Source organism: Phasianus colchicus, chromosome 25, assembly GCF_987193195.1.
Source record: "Phasianus colchicus chromosome 25, bPhaCol1.hap1.1, whole genome shotgun sequence".
Taxonomy (NCBI): Eukaryota; Metazoa; Chordata; class Aves; order Galliformes; family Phasianidae; genus Phasianus; species Phasianus colchicus.
In genome coordinates this window covers 3,916,376-3,942,846 of record NC_143460.1, presented here as the reverse complement: position 1 = coordinate 3,942,846, position 26,471 = coordinate 3,916,376, and the positions used below count along the sequence as shown (strand labels likewise).

The window sequence follows — 26,471 nt, the reverse complement described above, 5'->3', positions numbered from 1 at the left end:
TGATGTTCATGGTTAAACAAAAGGAGAAAGTCATGTAGCTCTTATTTACAATTTTTTTGTTTGTTTGTTTGTTAACAATTGCTTCTGCAGGAAAAAAAAAAATAAAATAAAATGTAAAACTCACAAATTTTCAGAACACAAAGGGAATAAAGATGTCAGACACTCCCAAGCGCGCACTCACACTCGCGCACTCACACACCAAATACTTCGGGGGCTTTTACACACATTATTCTGGCTTAAGTCGATTGAGTTATTTCTCCATCCCACCCGCTACCCCTCCCAAAATATATATATAAAAAACCCCTTGCCCCAATATACAAAGCATATGCACAATGGTGTTTTGCAGTCACACTGAGCATGCTCAGACCGATGGACCCATTCGACTCACTGCAGCTGGAGGGGGCAGGCAGTTGTTTCCCATAGTGGTTGATGCAGAGTCAGCACGTAAGTGAGAACTTGACTAGACTTTAGAAACGTTGTTTTGTTTTTAATACAAAGAGTTCAGTGAAAAGACATTCAGATGCCAGTCTGCTACTGACATGGGAAGTCTAAAAATGAGGATATGCTCAATCTGGGGACTTGAAAGGACACTGTCACCTTTCAGAGCTCTCCTATTCCTCAGCATTTTGAACAGAACAGCTTCATTGCCCAGTTCCATGCACATCATTTGTATTTAAACCTCCCAAAACTATAGGAAAATATTCAAAGTTCAGGGAAAATTTTCTATTTGATCATATACATATAGAATATATAATTTCCACATATAGATGGGGCCCCACCCACCCCCCCAACTTAACGCATCCTATATGCCAGCAACTATCTTGTGACAGTGTCCCTTTACACAGCTATCTGCTTACATTTTTCATATCCTGCCTCCCCCAACAGATGAATTTCCACTTCTCAAATACTTAAACTCATGGATCAGTTTGTGGTTTTTAAGAACCATGTGTTCAACAATATGATCTGTTATAAAAATAAACACTTCACAAACAAATTACATAAAGCAAAGCACCAGTTTCTACAGCTCAAAAGCTTCCAGCATGTTACAGTTTACTTCCCTCCCTCCTTAACCTGGGTGCCTCAGTGTCTATTGTACCTTTGTGACCATCAACAGTGGAGGGGGAAAAAAAAAAAAAAGAAAAAAAAAGAAAAAGAAATTCAAGTGCATTTTCTGCCACTGCCCTGGTAGTTCATCACCTGCAGATGCAGTTGTGTGGTGGCACAGGAGCTGAGCACGTTCAGAGCCATGACCTGGCATTTAGGTAAGGTGTACTGCTTCCCTCCCCATGCACTCCTTTGCTTTGCTGAAGTTAACACAACAGAACTAGAAGTTTCTTGGCTGCCATATTTCTAAGTGCTCTCACCCACAAGCCATCTAAGCTGAAACCCATCTAAGCTTGACACGTTTGGTGCTCTCATGCTGATCAAATACAAACTGGAACGAGTAATCTTTAGGATGAAATTCCAACCACAATTGCAAATCTTTACTGATCAAGCCTTGTGGCCAGTTAAAGACAGTATTCTTTGCATACAAATGTAAAACAGAATGTACAGAGGGATGCAGAATAGAAATTAATAACAAACCTTTAAGTGTGAGACCAGGGCAGGACACAAGATTAACTGAACTTTGGAATAAACCTGTTTACCTCTCTGCAAATGCTCCACAACTACAGCTGTTTAACAGAAGACAATCTTTTCAAAGCTTTCTTCTGTGAATGAAGCTTTCTGCTCCTTGGAGGACTATTCACATCTCTAGAGAAAGGCTTTCTTTTTTTTTTTTTAAAACAGCTTTCCTTCAAGAAACCAGAATGCTTAAAATACAAATTAATTTAGAAGGACATTTCAAAACGTTAACTCTGTTGCTATTGAAAAGCGTGTACTAAAAAGAAAAGTTATGTATTAACCTTCACAATTTTCTTCCATCTGTAAAAATGTAAACTGCGGTGTTTCTAACAGGGTAACCAAGAGACCATTAGGGCTTAGTGTCTGCACAAACCAGCAAAACAGTAAGGCTACAGAAAATGTTACAAAATCCCAGTAGTAGAACAGGATTTACATAGTGTTTGGGTTGTGACACAAACTCAAAGATAGCATCATGCAGCCCGTGACAGCCATTAGAGATGAATGTATGAGAAAACAGAACAGTTTTACAAGAGAAAGGGCCAAAATCACCAGGCATAAAATAATGTGCAGTCCAAAACCTGAACTGAAAACAACGGAAATGCATTTTTCACAGCCTGAACTTAAGTTAACCGTGTTAGGAAAATTAAAAAAGAACAACACAAATATATATCTTAAGTGGAACTTACAAAATACACTCTTCAGAAAAAAATCTGGTCTAGCAGGTAAAGAAATAGCTGTGTGATTAGATCAACTAGAGGTATTCTACATTTATGTGATCCTTGTACATTTCAATACCAAAAAATAAATCAAGACCCTAAAGAGACTAGAATAACTTGAAACACAATCTTGACTGAAGGGGGAAAAACTACGTGGGCCAGACACTAAGGAAAGAATATACTACCCCCAAAAATATCAATCCAGACATTATTTGAAATTTGGCCATTGTTTTCCCGTATTACCCAAGAAATGCTGAGCTAGGAGTGCAGGGGATGCAAGAGGCTCAACCCTCCCAGAAGATGGGAAAAGTTGATGAGGAGGAAAGGGGAGTACGTTCACCTCTTTTCGAAGACTGATACTTGACTCCAGCCTTAAGTTGTTCTGCAAAACTAAGCCAGGTTAAAAAAAAAAAGATTTACAATGGAAACACTGATCATCTTTATTGTAACGGCAACAGTAGTTTCATTAAAGTAAAGAATGTTAGAGAACTTCAATTTTTATAAGCCAAGGTAAAGTAATTTACCAGCCTCATTAAAATCCATGGCTATGAATCACACAAGACAATCACTTGGCCGTTATATTAATGTTCCATTCTGTGGTATAGGCTCCACACTGTGCTCAGTATCTTCGGGCTCCCTCTGCCATTCAGCCAAGTGTCCTTCCTGGTCATATTAGTGTATCACATCTAAAAGCTCTCTGAAGTCCAAACAGGATTAAAAATCTGGTAGCACGTGCACCAGAAATCCAACTAGTTAGCTGCCTTATGTTACCTTCAAGAGGCTGGTTACAAAATATGTACTTCAGTGACAAAAAAAAAAAAAGAGATGCAAAGCTTGTCAGCTGTAAGGTAACTGTGAACAACATACAAAAGCACAAAGGGTCTAAGGAAAAAAGAAAGAAAAATGGCAGATCCAGTTTTTAATATTTCCACCAACAAACATGGCAGCAATCTCTGCATCAGGGTTTGAAAACCAAGGCTTGTGTACTTCAATTAAGTTTAAAAAAAAAAAAAAGGATATGGCTGCTTTGATAAAAACACATTAAAATGCCACTACACACACCTCAAGTATCTCATGTTTAGAGGGACATCCTGCTTTTGTTATAAAACTATAGCCCTGCTACACTGTTTTCAAACTTCATTTCCTCTCAGCTTCATCCTTTAATGTTGTTCCCTACTCCACACTTTTTAGGCTTAGGGAACAGAATGACAACCAACAGAGGCAGACATGTCAGTGTGGGAGCAGAACAAATAAATCCTCCCATACTGCAGGACGGGAGGATGAAGAAATGGAAGTGGTACTGGGGTGGTGTACACTATTGATGAAAGTCTACTGTCCAACACTGTAGCTGGAGAGGCTTAGACATGATTACACAGCCTTTCTGAGGACAGATGGAGGGAGAGAAGAGAAGCACTTAAGCGTGACTCATGGGATCCGAGACTGACCAGAGCATTACAGGAATCCTTTGCTTCACATTTATGAAAGGACATCCCTCAACCCAAAAGACAAAAAAAAAAAAAAAGTATCTACTTCTATAATGTCCATCATTTTTTTCCCTTGGAATTCTAAAGAAAATTTCCACAATGTCAACTGGAAACCAGAGCTTTAAAACTTGTTTTCAAAATTTCTCTTCCCTATTCTGCCCATCTATAGCCAACACTGGAAGAAGTAAAACAGAATTAGTGGATGTGAGCAGCTTCTAGGTTGTGTGTCTGAAATAGTATAGAATGAACTGAGATCTGCCTAAGCAGAATAGTATTCTATCCAGGAAAGATGAAAGAGCTTGCATCCTAACTGGAGGATTTTTCCAGATAAAAGATAGTGGACCCCCTATAAGTCTCTTGATTGCTTTCCATTAAAAAGTTGCATGAATCCAAGAAACACAGGCTTCCTCCCCATGTTTCCTCTTTTGCAGTTTATATATATATTTTTCTTTTTCTGAGAGAAGGTACTTCTATTGAGAAAAGTCTATTAAAGCATGGTTGGTTTGTTTGTTTTTTTAACCACGTATTCAAATACAGAATTATAGTTTTGAAGAACTCTTACCAGCACTGGGAAATCTATTCTATTCAGTGATTTGTGAGTGTGGTTTCCATTTATCAGTCCCAAACCTTATTGCTTCACAACTGCAGTATCCCTTGAAAAAAATATATATTCAAATGGTCTGTCAATTTGTCCCAAATGGCTTTAGGATTTGGAGGGGGAGGGAGAACGGAATGGCCAACAGAGAACAGTGACTTCAAAATATTACTGTATGAGGGTTTCCTCTTATTAAAAAAAGGATACACTGTATTAAACAGCTGAAAGTAAAGACAGCATTCAAAGCCCATGAGTCAAGCCACAGCCAAAACCGTGTTCTACCCCTAAGTATGTTTTCTTTTTCCTTTTTTCTCTCTCTTTTTTTTTTTTTTTTAAACAAAGATATCCTCAACTGCCATTTAATCTTCACCAGAGGGTGCTTCCTCTTCAGATCCCTCATCCCCTGACTTCTCTGGTGGAGGGCTGGCTGATTTTTTCTTTTCTGGAGGACTTTCAGGCTCTTCATCCTCTTCTTTGGGGGATGGGGTCTTTTCTTTTGTTGTCTTGGAAGCTGTGGGGCGGCCTGCCTTCCCTTTGCCTTTCACTGGACTGGGAGTCACTGCAAAAAGAAAAAAGTTATTATTAGCTACCAAAACAAGAAAGTGACTTGCCTTTATACAAACAGAATTTACAAGACACTACAGCAGCAGGTCTCATTTTGCTTCGACCATGGCATTATATTCATTCCATAATACTGAAGTTGAACTGAATGAGCACTGCTAGCTCCTCCACCCTGAAAACATCTTCATGACCAAGAAACCCAAAGAAACATTGATTGGTCATGAGATGCAGAATGTCAGACTGCAACATACCAGTAGATGTTCACAATCAACACAGGTTTTGTCAATGATACATAAACACTAACTCAATCTCTTTATTAAGTAAGAATTCAAGACATCATCATTTCACTGTGTTACTTTAAATCACGGTAAGTTACTACTTACAAGAAATACTCCTTCAACATCATACTGTAATGCCTACTGGCCCCAAAACTTCTGCTCAATCTTCAATAAGTAAGTACTAAAATAAGTACTAGTCTCTAAATTAAACTGCACAGTTCTGCACAGACTCACCTGTAGCCTTTAGCCTGGGCTTTGGCATCTTCTTTTCTTTCCTCTCTGGCTTGGACTTCTTGGAGGCCTTTTTATTTTTCTTTTTTGAACTGCCATAGTCACTATCATCATCATCTTCCATGAGAAAATCTTCATCGCTTCCTGAATCTTTTGAAACAATAACAAAATTAAGTTCTTGAAGACAAAGAGAGGAAGCAAAAAAAAAAAAACCAACAAAAAACAAGTTAAACAGAAAAGTCAGAAAACTAAAGATGCTGTGACCTTATGAGCTTCCACCTGCTCAGATTTCACAGTAGTAGGGATAAAGTATGACAGAACAGGTGACCATTTTCAGAACCTTGAAATATGACCCATACTAAGGAATCCATTAAAAAAAATGGATTTGTGATGATAATCTTACTCCCTTCTGAAATTACATTTGCATCCACTATTTAAAAAAAAAAAACTTCCTGTCATTCACTACTGGTTGAATTCATCTCTCCTTGTGAAACTAACTGTTCTACTTGATCAATCAAGGATAAAGTATTTTTTCCATCAGCTGAAAAGTAGCACCAATGCCTCAAAAACTGATGGAGGTAACATGAAGCAGCAAAAAACATTAAGAAATTTCCAGTGCTCCTCAAGTGTTGCTTATAAAGAATTCCATATTTGCTGCAAATTTAGAACAAAATTTTTAAATGTCAAAAATTGACAGTCTGACAGGCAGGTATTCATTAACAAGTAAGCACCAAAAAGAATAACTTAAATCTTTATTGTCAAGTCAAAAAGGAAACCACTCCTTTTTCTATTTGGCCAGACCCATCAACCTACACCTGGTACTACTGCCCATACGACCAGGGCTTAAACTTTTTACGACCTTGTCAGTACAATCCCATTTACTCACTCTCTTGGAACTGTGCCTCATCATCCTCTTGTTCTTCCTCCTCACTACCCACATCATCCATAAGCATCTCTCGTTGTTTGGAAGCTGCTTTGGATGCTGCCTGTCTCTGTTGACGCACGTTTTTGTGGTCTTCTTTCTCATCCTCACTGTCCTCTGCAGCACAAAGTCATCGTGTTATAATGAAGACAGAAAATACTGGCCAGCACATCTTCATCAGCCAGTGAGTGGACAGACAGAAGCCTATTTTATAGAATGTGTGTAATGAGTAAACGCATATGCAGTACAGAACTACTGCAATGCAATACAGGGAATGAATACAACAATCAATATTCATACTTGTTCAACAACTTTCTCAAAAATTAGAATTATTATTGCAATTGTTTCTTTACCTGCAGGCCTTTTCCTGGATTTAGAGGCTCTCTTATTCTTATCTGGTTTGGCCTTCTTTCCTTTTTTGCTTTTTTGAGAACTCTCATAGTCACTGTCAGCTTTGCCATCATCTGCTCCTAAGTCATCATCTTCACTGCCAAAATCTTCATCTGAAAGGAAAAAGTGAGAATATTAAGCTTCTTCTATGACCGTGGAACAGATGAGAATCCCAGGGAGGAGATGAACATCCACCTCTCTACCTGCGAGGATTTATAACAGCATCACATTACACAAAACACATCTGCTATCCCCAACCAGGGCTGGAAGTAACAAGCAGCAGAGGCAGCATCCAGCTTAAGATAAACATGTTAGAAAAGTGCATTCTTCTCTAAACAGAAGAACTTCTTGTGTGTGTCAGATCTTACTCCTGTAATATTCTTACAGATTGGTCTTTATTTTGAAGATAACATTATCAGTGCAGCACGGTTAGTTACCTGCTGAGTGCGAATCATCTTTCTTAGTCTTCACATCTTTTTCCTCTGAATCCTCACTGAAAAGGAGGGAAAGATTGCTTAACTCCTATTTCAGTCATTTGCTATATGGAGAATAACAATTTTCAGAGAGCAGATTGATTTCTAGGCCAAGAATACCCACTTTTCCTGAACATTACCACATTATACTTTAGGATTACTCAAAAGCATATGTAGTTATGGTTGGAAAGAAAGTTCAAACTCTGTATCACATAGTGCCAAGGAAACCAACCAGGAAATAAGGATAAGATAACCCATGCATTTTTCTCCAGAGTCTACTAATAATCCAGATGTCTTCCATTTTACAGTTAGGACTTTGAAGTTACATATGCTAATACATGGTCAAAGGAATATAGTTTTATTCTGACTATACGTGTAATGAAGTCCCTTATCTTTTTCTCATTGTTTTCTTTGGAAACCTTCACTCTGTCTAACCAGTCAACTAGAACATATTTGGTCTGCAAGCTCCCAATCTGATCTCTGACAGACTTTCACCATCCCTTACAGTGGTTTCAGTCCTTATTAGAGACTGTCCCATCAAGTAGGTACTGCTGCTTCTGTTCTTACCCAAATCCCTATCACTTGTCATTTTTACTGTCCAGGTTTGGCAGTTGGAGCTAACACATAACATTGCTCAAGAATATCCATAGTTTAGATAACATATTACACTCTAGTCCCTCAGGCCCATTTGATTTCAGTCTGATGGACAACTGTGGATTTCAAATCAATACGTGCATTTGTTTCACATTCAGACTCTGTGCAATGCTTGTAATACAAACAGAAGTGTTCTTACGTACTTAAATATCACCTTAGTTAATAGGACATTGTGGTCAACTATTTAGTTGCTCTGGGAGCTCCCTAGCCCAGTTTCTTTATATAACATCTTATCTACTAAAATCTTTTTTGGGTGTTATCTAGAAGTTTGACCTCTAGAATTTCTTTAAGCATTGCACGAGCAGAACAAACACACTGGTCTAAGCAAGCCGCAGCAATCTGCCAAGCAACAGATGAACTACACTGGGCCACAATTAATTAATGTAGTTAGATACCTGAAGTACTTGAATAACATCAGTTCTGCACTAATTTTTTTACCCATCATTTGTGTCAAAGCAGTGCAACACAAGTCAAGAGCAACAGCAGGAAATGATCGCTTGGCTTTTCTTTCCTGAAACCATTTCAAAATATGAAAACATGAAGTTCACATCTTTGGGAAAACTAAAAGCCACAGTGAAAACGGCCGTGCCCTCTCAGTTTATAATTGTAAGTAAAAATGTTCCCTCATGCCTACATTCAGTTTCCACCTTATAGCACAGGAACATTAAGGGAGAGAGAGATGGAGAGAAACATCTTAAGCATACCTTGTGGTAAGTTAGCTATATTCCACCAAACAATGCAAGACAGTTAAGAGATAACCAGCTGGCAGAACCTCCGTCCCTGAAAGCAGTCAATTGATTTAATAGGTCTCTTTTTATCATGTTTCTTACAGCAACCATTTGCTGATCACAGCTATTGTAAACGCAAGATACCCTCACTCTAAGGAAGGACTTCCACTGTTAGCAGGGGATCACTTAGAATGCAGACATTTCACATTGCCACAGCAATTCAGTATCAAAACGAGTTACTCAGTTTCTGAACTAGACAAAATATGAAGTGAAAAAAAACCAAAGAGCTGCAAAACTAACAACTGGCCCCTACTACTACAGTCACCGTACCTGCCCTATTTAATCTTCAAACACATAAATGCTCTGAGCACACTGAAAAAACACAGAGAATGAAAGGCACCCAGCCGCTAACTTACCTGGAGAAAATTGCACCAGCTGCCAATCTTTGTAACTCGTATCAAGTTCCTTGCCATTCCAATTGTATAGCTCTGGAAGGCCATTTTAATGCCAAAGTGCTAGTGACAAGTACTTTACACATGATTTCCCTGCCAACTTCAATAAAAAAGAACCACCTCAATGTCCAAGCTGGTTAGGAAAGCTTTGTGATCAAGAGCTCTGTATCTTACATTGCACATTTTGAATTCCACTTACAATCACTCCTCTTAGAAGATACAGCTCCCCACATACAGGACAAGGTTTGGAGACATGTTCTTAACAGATGAAGTGCTTCTTTTACCTGTCTTCCTGAGAATTCTTCCCAGATCTCCTCTTATTTTTAGCCTCTCGGGGAGATGAGCGGATTTTCTTGGATGGGGGACCTGAATCTCTCCCATAATCTTCATCTAGATGGGACAGTACAAAATGGTTTTGAATCAAACTCCTACTTCCCAGCAAAATGACTTCCTCAGCCAGCTGAAGCTGACCATTTCAAGCACATAAAAAGTATCTCTTAAAGAAAAAAAAAAGATAAAACCACAAAGTTACAAAGAAAGCTTTACAGAAGCGAAGTCCTGCCTTCAGCTACTGATTTACCTTTTCTTCTGCCAACAGCACAATAACAGCACTGCACACAACCAAATCTGAAACAGAAGTGTTGGGAAACACACAAAATGCTTCAGAAGAAAAAGGGGTATCTTAACTGTACAGCTCATTAGGAATACAAACCATTACGGAAACCTATTGGAGGTTAATATCTATTCATATCTTTGTATGCTTTTAACAGCAACAACTTTATTTACTGCCCTATGATGGAAACAGAGCATTACACAATACCTTATACAATACAGCAGGGCATATTTGTTTCCAATAATTATCAGTGTAACCACCCTTAGGAAACAGTAGCAGTGCATCTATTTTCTAAGAACACAAAACATATTCCATATGGCTGCCAGAAATATTTCATTAATTCTGACAGAATATGCTAAGTTTTTTGTTGTTGTTGTTTAGGTGCAATTCACAACTATGCCCAACATGATGGAATTAACTGAAGCCCACCAAATAAAACTGAAAACACATTTAACTATAGGAAAAAAAAAAGCAGCACCAGGGTTGTTGGTTTTTTTTTTTTTGCCACAGAACATAACAGAGCAAGGAAGATGGTTGCTGCCAACAGCCTGAAGGCACTACAACAATACAAGCGTTAAATAACAAGATTTCTATCACCATTGTTTGTTTAATACAAAACATATGAGAACCATTATATTTTCAAATGCTCGTTAACAGTTCAGAGACTGCAGAGTAGAAACTCCCCAGAATTTAGGTTAAAGATGTGACTAGAAGCAATGTAATTAATATGCAAGGCCTTAAACGAACTCCTGTAGCCCAAGGATATTATATCGTTAAGAACAAAGTCATTTACCAGCATCATCTGATTCCTGAAACTGGGAGTAATCGACCACCTTCCTGTTCCTGTTAGAAAGGAGGAGGGGGAAAAAAATATGTAAGTCAGCAGTTCACAATCTCAGAGATACAAAAGCTTTATTTAAGTAACAAGAAAGTTCCACACTCTTATTTCCAGTGCAGGATTTGTAGACCAAAAAACATCCCGAGAGGTCCTACATAAATAAGCCACCTACAGCTTTGTAGCCCCAGCAGAAAACATGATATATTTGAGCATTTTTCTAAGGCTGAATTATAGCCTCAGAATTCAAAAGTGCTTTTTGATAAGCAGCGCTCCCTGACGGCTCATGACTGCTGTGACAAGAAGCCACCAAACCCCGTGTCATGCAGTTCTTTCATTATTAAATCTACACATACATCATTACAGCCATAGTTGTAAAAGCACTTTTTAAAGGCAGAGTCCACATCCAAAGATTAAAGAAGCATTTGAAGAACACATTGATCTGAGGTTTCTTAAGGCAGAGCTCCCATTAACACTGTTTCAAAGCTGTAATGTTTAGGATTCTGGATTAAGAACAAAAAACAAATGCAAGTAAAGGAATGCTGACAACTTATTCAATATTTTTTTGGATATTAAAAGTGCCTTTTAGCAAGGGAGCCTTGCTGAAATAAACCAAAGTTTTCAATAGGTGCCAGTGCACAGGTGAGGCAGCAATAACCACCACTTGTAATGCAACACTGCACACAAAGCCTCTCTGCATTTTATTCCAGTACTACAGTTGTGGGTTTTCTGCAGTCAATGAAATCTGAGCAAAGTTACTGGAATGCTTTTCAGAATGACTTGAAAAGGAAAGAGTTTATGTCTCCTTATGTCATGGAAAATGAACTAAAAAAAAAATCACTTAATTATTTGCATTTTTACTCTTGAAGAAAAATCTTAACATTATAGTTCTCATAATGGTTTAAACCATTCATTTTTGTCAATTAACTCTCACAATTGATTAAATAATGCTTTGGGGAAAGCGCACTAAAATCTTCTCAAAGCTCCTGATAGCACAAATTAGCTGTTTCCGAGCTGCTCTTTTTCAGATTTCAGCTCCTCACAGCTCAGTATAATCATGCTTGCTCTCATACCTTCTCCTTGAGCTGTTCCTGTTCCCATGTGTTCTCTAACACCTGCAGTTCACTGCTGCCTTTTGGCTGCCTTGTCAATCAGTTACTCTGATGCTCTAATTAATATGTATGACAGCCCTAACAACTGTTAAAGCTGTTCCCAAATGGAACATTAGCAAAGGCTGTGCATGCATTTTACCCCACCTGCATTTCTGAGCAGCAAGTGAGCACGGACCAATTCTGTCCTTACCTCATCAGCACCTTCTCTGCCCTCTAACAAGCTGCAATTCAGGCAGTAATGAGTGTCCTTAACACAGCAAACAACAGCCCAGGACAGACACAATTAGGCAACTGCAGAAGTAGAGGCCACCAATGCCTCCACCACAGACCTGAGGACCCAACACAAACCCCTCCAGCATACAAAGCACCCTGCCTTTCTCCTGAGCTGCAAGCAGGACTGCTGGATTTCACATTCACTTTCTAGAACTGAACTGCATTTTGGTCAATATCACACATGGTTGCTAAGACTGCCCAGTTGAACATCCCAAGAGTCAGTGTTGCATTCTGGTTGTCCATCTATCTGACATCCATTCTAAGCATTCCTCCTGTCCAAGTACCTCTATTTGTGACCTACAGCACAGCAGCAGCCTTCCAACAGAGGAAGCAGCATAATTACTCTATTCCAAGTCTACACAAAGCCTCTTAAAGCTCCAACAACAATAAAAAACAAACCAACACAGCCAACAAAAGAAAGCAAGTCATCAGATTTCTACAGGTTGAATCCCATCCAAGCTTTGGGGTAAACGTGAGTACAAAGTACAACAGCAATGCACTACAGAGCACAGCCAGCCCTAACAGTACAATGCCCATTCAGGAATACTATACCAGCAGGTCCACACCACACAGCTCAACCTCCTGGTCCAACAGGCAGTCAGATCATAGAATGGCCTTGCTTGAAAAGGACCACAATGATCATCTAGTCCTCCTGGATACTCCTGCCCACGCGTGGGAAGCCAAGTTTATTCTGGTAAGCATGTGAAGAATGATGAAGTTGTTAAGTGAGATGTTTGATTGGGTTTAAGTTTGAGGTATTATGCTTTTCTCAATAAATGTAAACAGGGAAAAGAAGGTAGAACTGCTGCATGTTCAGTTCTAGCAGCTTTGTAATACAGTGGCTTCAAACATCACTTAACTAACAAACAAGATGGAAATCTCAATATTGCCACCTTGCAGTGAGTTGGTCACACACAGCTTACCTTGCTTGTTTCAGTTACAGGCCCACACTGAATCACATCTTTAATAGAAAACAACAAACAAAAGCATATAAATTGCCAATATCCTTTCTCTACATACTGTACATTATGTGTTTTTAGTCAGAAAATACATTCTGCTATTTTCTCATTACCTTCCCTGCAGGAGTAGGGTTATTTGGAATCATTAAAGAATCACTATGGCAGAAGCAAACTAGAATAAAACAGTATCTGTACCGATATTACCTGAACTTGAAAGACTTCCCAGCAGAACCAGAGAAGGTCACGACCAGAAACAAAACCAACAGCTCTCCCATTTGCCATTCTTCTCACTCCACACTCATCACTCACCCCATTTATCCTCATATTTTTCTTCAGAACCGCCAGCAGTAACTGCACGTTTGCAAAGATTGCATCTTCTGCTGCACTGATGTGATAAAGTCAGGAAACTTCACTGGAAATGAGATCCAGGGAAAGCAAACAACCCAAACCCACCAACTTGCAAGCAAACATACAAAAATACACTGTTATACTCAGTTAGACTGAGCATAAAAAGACAGACTAAAAGACATCTGGGACAGATGTTATTCAATCTGGTTTAAAACAGACCATGAAATTTTAAGATAACTTCTTTGCTCATACAGCTTAATATTTAAAGTGTACATATGAGAATGAGCTGGGGGAGGAAAGGCACAGAGAAAGCCCTGAGAGCTGAAGTTTCTCGTAGCAGCTGTCAGTTCTGCATTTCTGGAATGAAGATCAACTCACCCAGAAGCACAATGGCACATGGCATTAAAAGCTCTCCAGTGATTTCACAAGAACTCAGAACTGCACAGCAGAGTTCTGACAACTCATACTTGAAGCGTATCAGACTGAATCTAGTTCTAACATGATGAAAAACAACATCAGTATTTAAAAGGATCACTAAACACCTACACGACTGAATACAGGCCGTATAACAGTATCACACCTCCAGCTAACACAGTCCCTCAAACAGCAGCATTCTGAAGTTGCCCTGTCAGCAAACAAAATAATGAGGAGTTAAAACTTCTGTTTCTTTAAGAAAATATTTAAATCCTTCCTTATTTCCACAGGCACTATAGATAAAATCCAAGATTAAAATATATATATACATATGCCACTGAAAAGCAAAGCTAAGTATCTTCAGAAAGCTCATAGCTGCCTCATCTTGCAAGGAAGAGGAATGGTTAGGTCAAACAATTATCAGCAGAAATAACAACCTACTTTCTTAGGCAACTTGAGAAGTAAAATGAATGAGAGGTTAAGTGGTTACTGATGGCTTTGTTTTAAATTATGGCATGTAATTAAATAAACATCCAACAAAGCTTCTGTAAAGAGGCACAGCCTGCCTTCATCCCCCATGCCTGGCACACGCAGGGTCAGTTTCCATTGCAGCTTCTCATTCTAGTGGGAAGAGCTGCCCTGCTTGGATGGCAACGTGTTACCAGTAAATACTGTCACTAACAGCATCACTTCTGTGCCTTCTTACAGAGACACAAAAGATGGGTAGGAAATATTCTTAGGGGCACAGCTGTACTGAGGCAAGGCTCACTGACCAGAGGGTCCCAATTAGAGGGGCCATTATTTGGGTCTGGACTTGATGCAACTCCAAACATCAGTAAGACTGGACACAGTCACACGACTTGAAACAAAACAATTAAATGATTGATGTAGCAGCAGTTTTATCAGCCTTGTGCCCATCCTCCTTTTGAACTTAACTATAAATGAGAAAATGTTATAATACAATGTAGAAACACTCTAAAAACAAAAAAACACAAGACAGCAGAAGCCTGTTCTGCAACAGATGTTGCAGAGTAAAAGTCAAGTTATAATGAACTTCTACCTTGCTTCTTGTTTCTCCCCACACTGCAAGTCTTCAGAGCAACTGACTTGTCTTTTTACCTGTCCAGAAACTATCTTGCTCATCTCTGGACATTACCACACAAATTACTCAAATTAATTGCCACTGCCCAAGGCATTTCCTGCTACCCCATGCAAGTTATCCAGAATCCCACTACTCACACTTCACATTGTTCAGGTGCAATACTGGCAACAAGACAATTGATATTTAATAAATGCATTTTTTTTTTTCTTGCAACACTACTGCCCACATGACTGGAAGTTGCTAACGAAGAAGAGCTAAGTATGTAAAGCTATAAAGCCTTGAGAAACTGACAGAGATCTATTCACAACTGCCTTTAATCTCCAAACAAATCAACCAACCACGCTGGGATTTCAGTGCTTGCCCACACCTTTCCATTTTGCAATGCCTGCAGGAAAGAAGCAGCAAGTGAAAGTGACCACTATGCAGCAGAATGTGGGAGCTGATTGCAGGATTTCATTAATTAGCCACATGAGGGAAAGGTTCACTAACTGCAGCTTCCTTTCCTTTTCACTATTTGCCATCTTCTAACAATAGTGCAGATACCATCATCAGCCACCCAGGAGTTGTCTAATTGCACAGAAAGGATTTGGCTCTGAATTAACAAGCATGAAACCTGTAAACACATGGGCTTTATTGCTACTTAACAACTATAAGAAACTGAATTCAACAACCAGACTCAGTTTTAAGGCAGCCTTCAACTGACTGGCAGAAACTGGGGATATCTGCTGGGTCTTACAAAGTTCATTGTTTAGGTATTTATACATTCAATAGAAAACCAGCAAACATCATCAGTGAATTAAAAAACACATCACTACATCCGATTCTGATGAGGAACTCCTCACCAGACTTTCACATCACCAACAATAAGACATCCAGAAGTTATCATTCTAAAGGTTTAGGATTTGAAGCTATGGTGAGAATTCTCCAGCTATTCCCAAGCACAGCATTGCAATGGACTGGCCAAGTTTTCTCCTGAGAGAGCTACGAAATACAGCTGGGCAGCAGATTGCTACACCTCGTGCTGGCACGTGCCAAAGGGTGCTGTGCTACCAACAGCATGCTGGACTTTGGCACTGAGCTTTGCTGCACAGCAGTGCCTGTCAACTGCAAGACAGATCGAGTCTTTTGCAACACTGCATGATTTTATGGATTTTTTTTTTTTCTTCTGGTTTATGATAGGTTTCTTACAAAGGTTCCTTGATACCAGAAGCCTTAAGAACTGAGTTGTTAAAGACACACTTTCCTAACCTGCAGCAAAACTCTACTGCTGGCAAGTAAATCAGCAACAGAACACACACGCTGAGCAGCACAGTCACATCAGCACTATTCCAGGACACAAACACTGCCATTCAACATCAGACCACGAGTCCATTTACCCCAGCAGCCTGCCTTGCAAAAAGCCAGAAGCTGATGGGGCAGAGCAAGGTGTTCACTCTGCTCACCACCTCTCAGACATGAAGCCATTCCTGAGCTCTGCTCACCTTCCTTTTGCAGGCAACCACATGCTGCTGATCAAACAGACAAACCACCCAGCTGTGACAACAACTGTTCCATAGATCAGTGTGACAAACATTCTGATTTCATGCTGTATTCCTACTCTGTTTTGTAAACTCTCACATGTTAGAGACATGAAATAGAAAAGGTAACACCTATGAGTTTGCACGTATAAATAGTTCATGGCCTATATTTACAGAACCATAAAATGGTCTGGGTTGGAAGGGACCCTTAAGGTGATCTAGCTCCAGCCCCCCATTTAAAATAAATCATAGGAATGATATAAATCACATCTTGATTATTCCAAAATAAAATATGGTTGGACTTGATGATCTTAGAGGTACTTTTCAGCCTATGAGGTTATCCCATAGAATCACAGAATTGCAAGGATGGAAAGGACCTACAAGATCATCTAGCCCAACTGTCCTCCCATTACCCTCGATATCCTAGATCAGGCTAAGAGAATCACAGAATGGCTGGAGAGAACCTCAAGGATCACGAATCTCCAACCCATTCCACATGCAGGGTTACCAGCCTCCACTTTTAATACCAGCCCAGGCTGCCCAGGGCCCCATCCAACCTGGCCTTGAACACCTCCAGGAATGGACGGGGCACCCACAGCCTCTCTGGGCAGCTGTTCCAGCACCTCACCGCTCTCATAGGAAAGAACTTCCCCCTGACATCCAACCTCAATCTTCCCCCGCGAGCTACAAAGCTCAAGCAATAACTGCCGTGCAACCTTGAGGAAAATAATCAGAACACGCCAACAACACGCGAAAAAACACCTCACCTCACCACCAACGACGATTTCAACCACGACAGAAAAAAAAAACCAAAAAAACAAAAACACGGCCAGGAGCCTCCTCACGTTCCTAAACCCCACACAAACCTCGCCCACCGCCGGCACATCCGAACGGCCCGACCCGAGCAACGCGGGTCGGGCGGGGCTCTGAGCGCGCGGTTCCCGCGGGGGCGGCTCCATTCGGCTCCACACGGCTCCGCCCCCCCCCCCCCAACAACGCGCGGTTCTGCTCCGCTCCCCCGCACGGCCCCCCCCTCCCCCCCATCCCCACACTGCGCTCCGCCGTGCGGAAATGGCGCCGCGCACCGCAGCCCCACGCGGGTCCGCGCCTGAGGCGCTGCGCTCAGCTCCAAGCAGCGAACGGCGCTCCCTTCCACCCCCCCCCCCAACACACACACACACACAGCGGCCTACACAACCCCTGCACGTAATCACATTTTTACACGCGATTTTACACACGTAAAGGACGGCGTTACACCGACCAGCGGCCCACGCTGCAACCCGCACGGCCTCCCCGCCCCCTCCGCCTCGCACACACAGCTCACAGCCCGGCCTCCCCGCCCCGCCTGCCCGCCACAGGCCCGGCCCCGCGCTCAGGGCCTACACCGACGGCCTACACACGGCTCCAGGCCTTGAGGAGAGGCGGGAACGCGGCCTCGACGCCCTCAAGGACTCACCTGACAGGCCTGGACATTTTCCCCGGCGCTTCGGGCCCGGCCCGTTGGAAGCCTCCCGCAGCCGAGGGGGGAGGGAAAGAAAAAAAAAATAAACCCCGCAACGGTCGCTCGGTGCCGCCCGTCTCCTCCCCGCAGCGCTGGGCCCGGAGCCTACAGGCCGCGCCTCACCGCCCAGCTCAGCCCCTTCAGGGCCGCAGCCTCCGGCCCCGCGCCCGCCCGCGGGAGGCTCCGCGCTTCCTGTGTGTGGGCCCGGCGCCGCCGCTCCGCCGATCCCCCCCGCAAAATGGTCGCGTTCGCACCGCTGAGAGGATGCGAGCGGGGGGCGGTGCAGCCTAGCCCGCTGGCACCACCTCCCGCTTCGCTCATTGGTTGCGGGAGGAGGCCGGCCGTCACTCATTGGTCAGTTCGAACCATCACGGCGGGAAGGCCCCGCCCACTCTCCCCGCGGGGAAGGGGGGTGAGGACTCCCCGCATGCTCAAGCTGCTCTGAGTCACAGAGCGGCTTGAAGCGGTGCCGGCAGATTCGCCGCCGGCTCCGCCGCCCCGGGTGCCGCTCCGCCCACCTATCCGCACACCTCCGCCTCAGATACCAAGCCTGAATTTTCTCCGGGGAGCAAACGGCTGTGGGACCGGCGGGGAGCGATCGGCAGATTCGCCGCGCGGCCCGGCGTGCCGTTGGAGGAAAAAGGCGGGGAAGCGCCGCGCCGCCCCGCAGCGGCCTCCAGAGCCCCGCAGCGCCGCCCCCGCACGGCCGGGCCTGCGCGGCTCCTCTCGCACTGAGGCCCCGCTACCCAGGACAGCTCATCCGCACCGCCCGGCTCTGCAGCTTAAGGCCGCGCGGTTAGAGCAGGGAGCGGCCTTTGTCATGTAAGTGTGCCCGCGGGCCGGGCCTCCCGCCGAGGGCTTTACCGAGAGGGAGCCGCAAACGCAGCCCTGCGGGGCCTCGTGGTTAGAAAAGGAGCTGCTTTAAGCTTGTGGCGAAATGAAACCTACCCACAAAGGACCGGTGGGGTTGGAAGGGAGGTGTTTGAGGTCCTCGCATCCAAGCCCTGCTAACGTGGCAGCTCCTGAGGCAGCTGTGGGCTGTATCACAGAATGGCCAGGGTTGGAAGGGACCTCGAGGATCACGAAGCTCCAACCCCCTGCCACATGCAGGGCCACCAACCTCCACATTTCATACCAGCCCAGGCTGCCCAGGGCCCCATCCAACCTGGCCTTGAACACCTCCAGGGATGGACGGGGCATCCACAGCCTCTCTGGGCAGCTGTTCCAGCACCTCACCACTCTCATAGGAAAGAACTTCCCCCTGACATCCAACCTCAATCTTCTCTCCCTCAGCTTAAAACCATTTCCCCTTGTCCTGCTGTCACTCACCCTTTCAAAGAGTTGATTCCCCTCCTGTTTGTAGGCTCCCTTTAGGTACTGAAAGGCTGCAATGAGGTCACCCTGCAGCCTTCTTTTCTCCAGGCTGAACAAGCCCAGCTCCCTCAGCCTGTCTTTGTAGGGGGGTGCTGCAGCCCCCTGATCATCTTTGTGGCTCCTCTCGATTCTCTCCAACAGCTCCCTGTCTTTCTTGTACTGGGGGCTCCAGACCTGGACACAGTGCTGCAGATGGGGCCTCACAAGAGCAGAGTAGAGAGGGACAATCACCTCCCTGTCCCTGCTGGCCACCCCTCTACTAATGGAAGAGTACCCCTGTACTGCAGAGACTCTTTCATCAATGCTGTTAAAAAACATTTTTGTGAGATTTGAGGTTGTCCGAGAAGACGACACAATCTGCTCAGCTCTCACCTAATGGTAGGAGTCATTGGGATCATTAATTCCTTGCCTGAGCCTCATTTGCCCCCTTTGCAATCATTCCTGATCAGTTCAGATGTGCCCCGTCCTTCCTGTAAGTCAATACTCATGAAAATCAAGCTGATCAGGAAAAGAAAGGAGCATTCAGAGCCAGTCTCCAACTGCACTGTGTGAGCTAATGAGCCATAAGGAGCAAGGCCTATTAACAAACAGCCACATCAAGGAATTCTTTTCTTTCTCCTCTTAGCTGGATATATTGGATTAAAAGCCACTATGACTGCCTCACAGATGCAAAAGTTTTATGTGCTTATAGCCCACTTGTAGGTCAATAACACAACAATAATGAAGACAGCAAGATTTTCCAGTGAAAAGGATCTAATCTGTTTTGTTGGCAACACAGGGCAGTCCACACTGGATGCTTTATAGCACCTTCTGTTCTTGGCAGCAATATTGTTTCTGTTTTGATCTCATGAACCCATTTCTTAGGGCTCTCGAGACAGGAAAACAACTACTACACAAGCAATGTCAAACTCTTTTATTTCAGATCTTTGCTATACTGCATTCAGTTACGGATTGATAGGGAGAAAAACCTCCCAGCAGTTTCTTCTCTTTGTATAGACATGATAATACTGCAGTGTTACAGTAAGGAGAAACCTGTCTCTCAAATACTTGTGCATAACTGCAAGCTGTTTAAAAAAAAAACAAACTCAATTTTGACCTCATTATTTCTTATTCTATTTCAGTATACATTTCTACATGGATCTACAGATTGCTGTCATTTGAGACCCATGACCACAAATTTAAAGAGTTAAGCAATGAGAAACATGTGGAATGGAGTGAAATAGGTATGGTTTGCCCAGAATCACACAGAGTACAATGTCAAAGCAGGCACTGCAGGAAGGAGAAACCAAAGGTCATTTTCAAAACAAGTGGAACAGGAGTCACGTATAACATAAGAAAATCAGAAGAGTTCTTCCTTTGGCTTTTCCTTGTATCTGAGAAGCACTTAAGGAAAAATCAGAGGTCTAGATATTAAAGAGGCACTGGTATGTATCCAACCAATGTACAGAAGACATGAGATGCTTTCCTGCAGGATGCATGGCATGTTGGCAGGACATGGAAACCATGGCTGTGCAGTTCCTGCTCAGTTCAAGCTTTTGTGGCTGCAGCAATTGGTCCTGGGCAGAGATTTCCACTGTGAGCCTCAGCCCCTGTATGGGCTCACCTGTATGCTCTAACTCCTGGCCTTTGCTCAAATATAGCACACACAGCAATCAGTAAATAACACACGAGTCTTTACAGCTTCATGACGGATCCTTTTAAAAATTAGACCCTTTTCCCTGTATTTCTAAAAATATTTATAGGATTTTTTTTTCTTTTCCCTGACACGTTTAGGAAATAAAACACAACAAGACATTTCTATTTTTCTCCTAACCACTTCTACACATTTCATGTGTTTCTCCAGTTAATCCAGTGGCACAGAGAAAGGTGTATTTAAGTGCTTATAAGGCTGGATTTGGCAATATTTGTACAACAGAATCTTACCCCAGATATTTGGAATACAACATTAGGCCTAGATTTTGTAGCCCTTACTCACAGCTTATCTTTCTCAACCTCAAATAACAAAAACTCAGCTTTTTTGTTGGTGCTTAGTGAAGGTAATCAGTTCCTATTCTTACTCTGCATCTACAGGCAATGGATGCTCTTAAGGGAAAGCTTTTCTGCCTTTTAATCTTTTGGTACACTGTGAGATGTAAACTATTAGAGAAGAGAAAACATTATTGAAGAGCACTTCTTTAAATCCTAACCTCAGCACAGGCAGGACAATTCTATGGCACAGCACACTGATGAGAAGTCCCCACAGTGCTGCATAACTGCAGCCTTGCAGACTGGCCTTCCTATGAACTCCTCCAAGATAACTCTAATGTGCTCTTACAGACTGTTGTTGGCAAGAGCCTTTCACACCTATGCATACCTGGGGGATACACTAGGAAAAGCAGGCACAAAAAAGCAAGCAGGGAGCAGGTCTCTTCATTTCCTTTTGCCCTGCAAAGTCTTTTCCTTTGCTTGCCCTTTGGAGCACTAACCCAGCAGTGGGCTTCCAGCACCATGCCTGCCTCCAAAGTCACTGCACAGTAACGGTGGTGGGAAGGCAATTCATCAGCAATTGCAAAGCTTTGTAAGATGGTAGGACACAGGGTGGGCTATAAGTGAAAAGAACTGTTGTTCTGTCATACAAAAGAGTTTACCAGCCATTCCTCATTCAGCTCCCAGTGTCCTAATAAAGCAGCAGCAGAAGAGAACACATAGGATTGTGCTAGACAGAGGGTAAGAGTGAAGGAACAGAAGGCAACTGGGCAATGCTTGACAAAGTTGTGGTCTGTGCTTTTCAGCTCCACAGTCAGCACACACGTGATGTAGGGCTGTGCTACATCTCAAATCCACACCTTAAGGACATTGGATGACAATGCTGAGATGCGTTGGTCTCCAGTGATACGCAGGCAGAGGTGTGCAGTTCCAGAGCACAGAATGAAGGGTTTGCTGTAATCACACCCCAGGAACACAAAGGAGCAGAGAGAACAATTCAACTTCGCGTGGATCAAACGAAGGTCACTGCAGCACTTTGGAATGATGCTTCTGTCGGGTTCAGGTTGTGGGGAATAAAAGGTGCAACAGCATTAAAAATACATGTTCCACGTCCTTCACCCTGTATGACACAGGATGTCCCACAGGAGAAGATGAAGAAAAGTGCTCAATGTTTTAAAAGATAAATCCCAGCCATGTGCTTGAGCACAGACCGCGCTGTGCTCCCACTGCTGCTATGCTGGAAGAAAGAGGGCTCCTTTTTTCACTCCTTCCATTCCTCCTTCCAAGCCGTTGCAGCAATGCTTAGTGAGTATGGGTGTACACTAAAGAGAGGACAGCTCACTATCTTTGAAAACAAACAAACAAACAAACAAAGGGGTAGAAGACAGAAGCAGGTGGTGCAGTCAGTGCATCAGCAGCACGCCCAGCCTGGCGGGGACGTCTCTTTGATGTTAATATAATCCCCCCTCCAGGGAGCAGCAGAACTTCCATCACCAGTGGATGAGGACATCATCTTCTCAATCAGGACTCTGGAAGACAAACAGATGTAAAATTGGGTTTTTTTTTCTTCAACAAGCAGCATTGGGCCACAGAGAAGAACAAAACAAAACAACACAACAAAAAACCAAAGCAACAACTCCTGGTTGTACACAAAACTCCAGAGCTTTAAGGAAGAGAGGATCAGCTTCCTGGGTACAAGCTGCTTGACCAAGGGCAGCAGAACTTCTGACCTCTCAGAATTCAGTTTCCCTTCAGGAGATTTACTTGCATGTTATTGCTGCTATCTGTTACTCACTGACAGCATCTCCCCTTACCTCAGCCAGTGCTGTCTGAAGGAGGGAATTAACTCTAGCAGTGTGCCTCAATCACTGTTCCTACCTCATAGACTCGTTAATGTTCTTGTTGTCCTTGACAGATGTTTCCACCCAACCAGAAAAGCCATTTTCTTTGCTGAAACGATCCACTTCTTCTCTTGTCACTGCCCATGGGGAAAGGTCACACTGTAAAACAGGAGTCAGCCAGGTGAGGCTCAACCTTTCCATTCCCAAGCTGGGAGGGGAACTTCCCCTCTTGCCCATTCAATGTTGGGCAGTGGGAGGATGGCTCAGCCCTTCACATCTCCACAATCCCAACCTGACACAGAGTTCTCAGGGCAAGGTTCTTAGCAGGATGTTGCAAGCAGCAATACATTTATCTCATCTGAGATCCTGACACACCTCGGTCAAGCATGCATGGAATGGAGGTTCCTCCAGAAAGCATTGTCACTCATCCCCAACCCACCAGCACCAGGATAGCATGAGTAGCACACTGCTGCTGGGGCACCCACACTGCTGGCACTGGGAGGAGTGGGAGCACCTGTGCAAGGAGAGCCCGTGTTAGTGTGAGCACGGCACCCATAGGTACACAGCTGCTCCCAATTCAGGCACAGCTGCTGTCAGGGAAAACATTATTTGTGAAGAAGCAGAGAAGAAAAGCTGCTCTCCTACCCAACCTTCATGTTTTTGATTCAGCTTCAACTTCAGGCTCTCTCAAACCAGGCAAGGTGAATCTGGAAATGACTGCTGAGCTGATGTTAGCACGTGAACAACACAGAGGTACTTTTTAAATGAAAATGAATCATTAAGTGACAGCAACCGGTGTGCACAGTGAAACTTGATGCTGCATCCAGAGGAAAAGCAGACATCCATCCCTGCAGAGCTTGTCTGTCACACACCAACTCTGCTGTGTAGCACAAGCTAATAGAAGAGCAGGAGGAAAGCTTTGAACACAGGGGTGCAGAACTGCAAAAGTAACTGCATCCTAGGAGCAAGCAGTTGCTAACATCTCCTTGGTGCCACCTGTGTGTTAAGTCCTACTGTATCCTTGTTAATGCAAAGCCTTGCTAGAGACTGACAAACAAGAAGAATTCAGGAAAGCATCAGGAAGGATTTTGGAAGAAACTGCCCAGAGAGGCTGTGGATGCCCCATTCCTGGAGGTGTTCAAGACCAGGTTGGATGGGGCCCTGGGCAACCTGGGCTGAGATTAAATGTGGAGGTTGGTGGCCCTGCCTGTGGCAGGGAGTTGGAGCTTCATGATCCTTGAGTTCCCTTCCAACCCTGGCCATTCAAAGAATCACAGAAGACCGCAGGCTGTCCTACAACCTACTGGTGAATTGTCTCCTTGCATTCTGCACTCCCTTTGCAGTTGTGGAGCCGCAGGCACACACACAAACACACAACACACACACACACAACACACACACACACAGCCTGCTCTGTGCTGCTCACCTTGTTGGCCAGCAGCAGGCATGGCACAGGGCTCCCATCCGGCAGCGTCAGCTTGCTGTCCAAGTCCTGCTTCCACTTTTGGCTGTTGCTGAAGGTGCTGACGTTGGTGACATCAAACATGATGATGCAGGCTGATGCCTCCCTGTAGTACAGCCGGGTCATGGACGTGAAGCGTTCCTGCCCTTCAGGATCAAAAGAAAAGAAAAAAATCCTCCCAGAAGTTACCATTTTTAAGACTCAATCAAATAAGTGCCTACGGCAGTACTTCATTTCTTCAGCTCTAAACTCCACTTAGGAAATAGAGGCACTGTGGTGCACCATAATTTGAGGTGAGAAAGCAGTGATGTGGGACCACCTGCACTCATCTCCTCCTGCTCAGCCCCCACCAAGCACTGCTTTCCCTTCCCAAATATCTTTTTGGGACTTTTTCTTAATCCTCTTTTCAGGACTGAAACCGAAATCCGTTTCTTTGCTGCAATCCCCTCATTGCAAACTTCTCCTTCCTGTTTTTTCTTTATGAAGATTCCAGACGCTCACACCCAAACGGCAGAAATGGGACGGGGGGGTGGGGAACCCACAACCCTGCATCCCAATCTGCTCTGCATCCCAAATGCCATCCCAGCACAGGGAGTTCAGGACTGCATCTCCTGGAGAAGCCTCATCCCAACCTGAATGCAGTTTTGGGCTCTGTTTGAACCTACCTGCAATATCCCAGAGCTGAAGCCGCACTGTCTCCGACTCCGACCACTGGACAACCTTCAGAGCAAAGTCCACTGTGAATCCCCAAAAGAAAGGAAACGTTGTTAAGGACATTTTGCATGGACCACGAGGGGCTGTGAGCGCTGTGCCCTCTCCTCTTGTCATAGAAAGCTGCAAAATTGGCCTTAAATCCAGACAGCCCCACACACTGCCCACCTCGCAGCCAATGCCTGCAGCTCAGCTGTAACAAACTCGGCAGGGAGCAGGAAGGCACGGCGTGCCATTATCTCAGCTTGGGCTGCTTTGTTTTTTAACTGTGGGAGGAAAACTGTCTCCCAGTGCTGCCAACCCTGCAGGCCTGGAGTTTTTTGAAGCTGGGAACTCATCGTAAAAAGGATTTAATGGAGCTCACGGTGCTGCAGCTTCTCCAGGACGTGGCCCTGCAATGCTTTCAGCATCGGGCTGAGGAATCCCCTCCGGGTTCGTGACACCCCCTGCACCCCAGCAAAGCCTCAGAACCCCCCCACTCTTTGCAGCTTCATTCACATCCACATTACACAAAGAATCACCCATCTCACCCCAAATCTCCTCGTTCAAAAGCAGTCGCAGCCCCCCCTCAACTCCCCCCCCCAACCCCTTTCCTTACGCCCCATCTCACTGATCTCACAGCACGGAACAAACAAACACCGGGGGGCTCCACGGGACGGAGCCGGGACCCCCCCGAACCCACAGCAGATTGAGAAAAACCCCCCTCTCAGCACCTCGGATCTCCGTTATCGGCACGGATGAGGATTCAATCCCAACCCTCCCCCCCCCCCGGTAATTCGGACCCCCCCCCCCCGAGCCGCGCTCACCCCCCACTGTGGATTTGTAATGCCGGTTGAAGCTGTCGTTAGCGTAGCGTTGCACCAGCGATGTTTTCCCCACCGTGGCATCTCCCACCACCAGCACTTTGAACATTCGGTCCCGATGCCCCATCGTTTCCCACCCACCCCCCCACCCCCCCCAAAACTTCGCCCCCCCTCCGCCGGGGCTGCGGTCACGTGACGGTCAGGCGGAATCGCGCAGTTCCGGAGCGCTTCGGGGCGGGGGAGGATCGGAATAGAACGGAGAGAACGGAACGGAGGTGGATGGGATGGAATAGAACCAAATAGAACGGAATAGGATAGAAGAAAGCGAAACAGAACGGAAAAGAACAGGATAGAATAGAATGGAATAGAATAGCGCAGAATGGAACAGAATAGAACGGAATGGAAGGGAATGGCGCAGAGCAGGAGAGCTGTGGGAGGCACCAGAGATCTCACAGCCCCGCTGTGGGCTGGCCAGAAGTTACAGCGCATCATTGAGAGCGTCACCGACACGTGCAGGGCATCCCACAGCTCTGC

At 44.2% G+C, this 26,471-nt stretch overlaps 2 protein-coding genes across 2 annotated transcripts; both read right to left on the bottom strand.

Moving 5' to 3' along the window:
• Positions 1–78: 78 nt before the first annotated feature.
• Positions 79–18,063, bottom strand: NUCKS1 (nuclear casein kinase and cyclin dependent kinase substrate 1). The gene is made up of 8 exons (XM_031606001.2): positions 17,737–18,063; positions 10,514–10,563; positions 9,392–9,497; positions 7,238–7,293; positions 6,764–6,913; positions 6,375–6,527; positions 5,492–5,638; positions 79–4,977 (listed from the first exon to the last, which is right to left on the bottom strand). The coding sequence occupies exons 1-8, from the start codon at positions 17,751–17,753 to the stop codon at positions 4,778–4,780; spliced, it is 879 nt and encodes a 292-aa protein (XP_031461861.1). The 5' UTR covers positions 17,754–18,063; the 3' UTR covers positions 79–4,777.
• A 1,990-nt stretch (positions 18,064–20,053) lies between these two features.
• Positions 20,054–26,085, bottom strand: RAB29 (RAB29, member RAS oncogene family). Its single transcript, XM_031606002.2, has 5 exons — positions 25,941–26,085; positions 25,089–25,160; positions 24,388–24,569; positions 22,999–23,120; positions 20,054–22,649 (listed from the first exon to the last, which is right to left on the bottom strand). The coding sequence occupies exons 1-5, from the start codon at positions 26,062–26,064 to the stop codon at positions 22,532–22,534; spliced, it is 618 nt and encodes a 205-aa protein (XP_031461862.1). The 5' UTR covers positions 26,065–26,085; the 3' UTR covers positions 20,054–22,531.
• Between the last annotated feature and the right edge of the window lie 386 nt (positions 26,086–26,471).

Coding starts and splice junctions, on each gene's coding strand:
- NUCKS1 (XM_031606001.2), bottom strand. Junction 6,914..7,237: donor AGATGATTCGCACTCAGCAG/GTAACTAACCGT, acceptor TTTTCCTTTCAG/ATGAAGATTTTGGCAGTGAA. Junction 5,639..6,374: donor TGAGGCACAGTTCCAAGAGA/GTGAGTAAATGG, acceptor TTGTTTCAAAAG/ATTCAGGAAGCGATGAAGAT.
- RAB29 (XM_031606002.2), bottom strand. CDS start 26,064: ATGGGGCATCGGGACCGAATGTTCAAAGTGCTGGTGGTGGGAGATGCC. Junction 25,161..25,940: donor TTACAAATCCACAGTGGGGG/GTGAGCGCGGCT, acceptor GGGGATTCACAG/TGGACTTTGCTCTGAAGGTT. Junction 24,570..25,088: donor TCAGCTCTGGGATATTGCAG/GTAGGTTCAAAC, acceptor TTGATCCTGAAG/GGCAGGAACGCTTCACGTCC.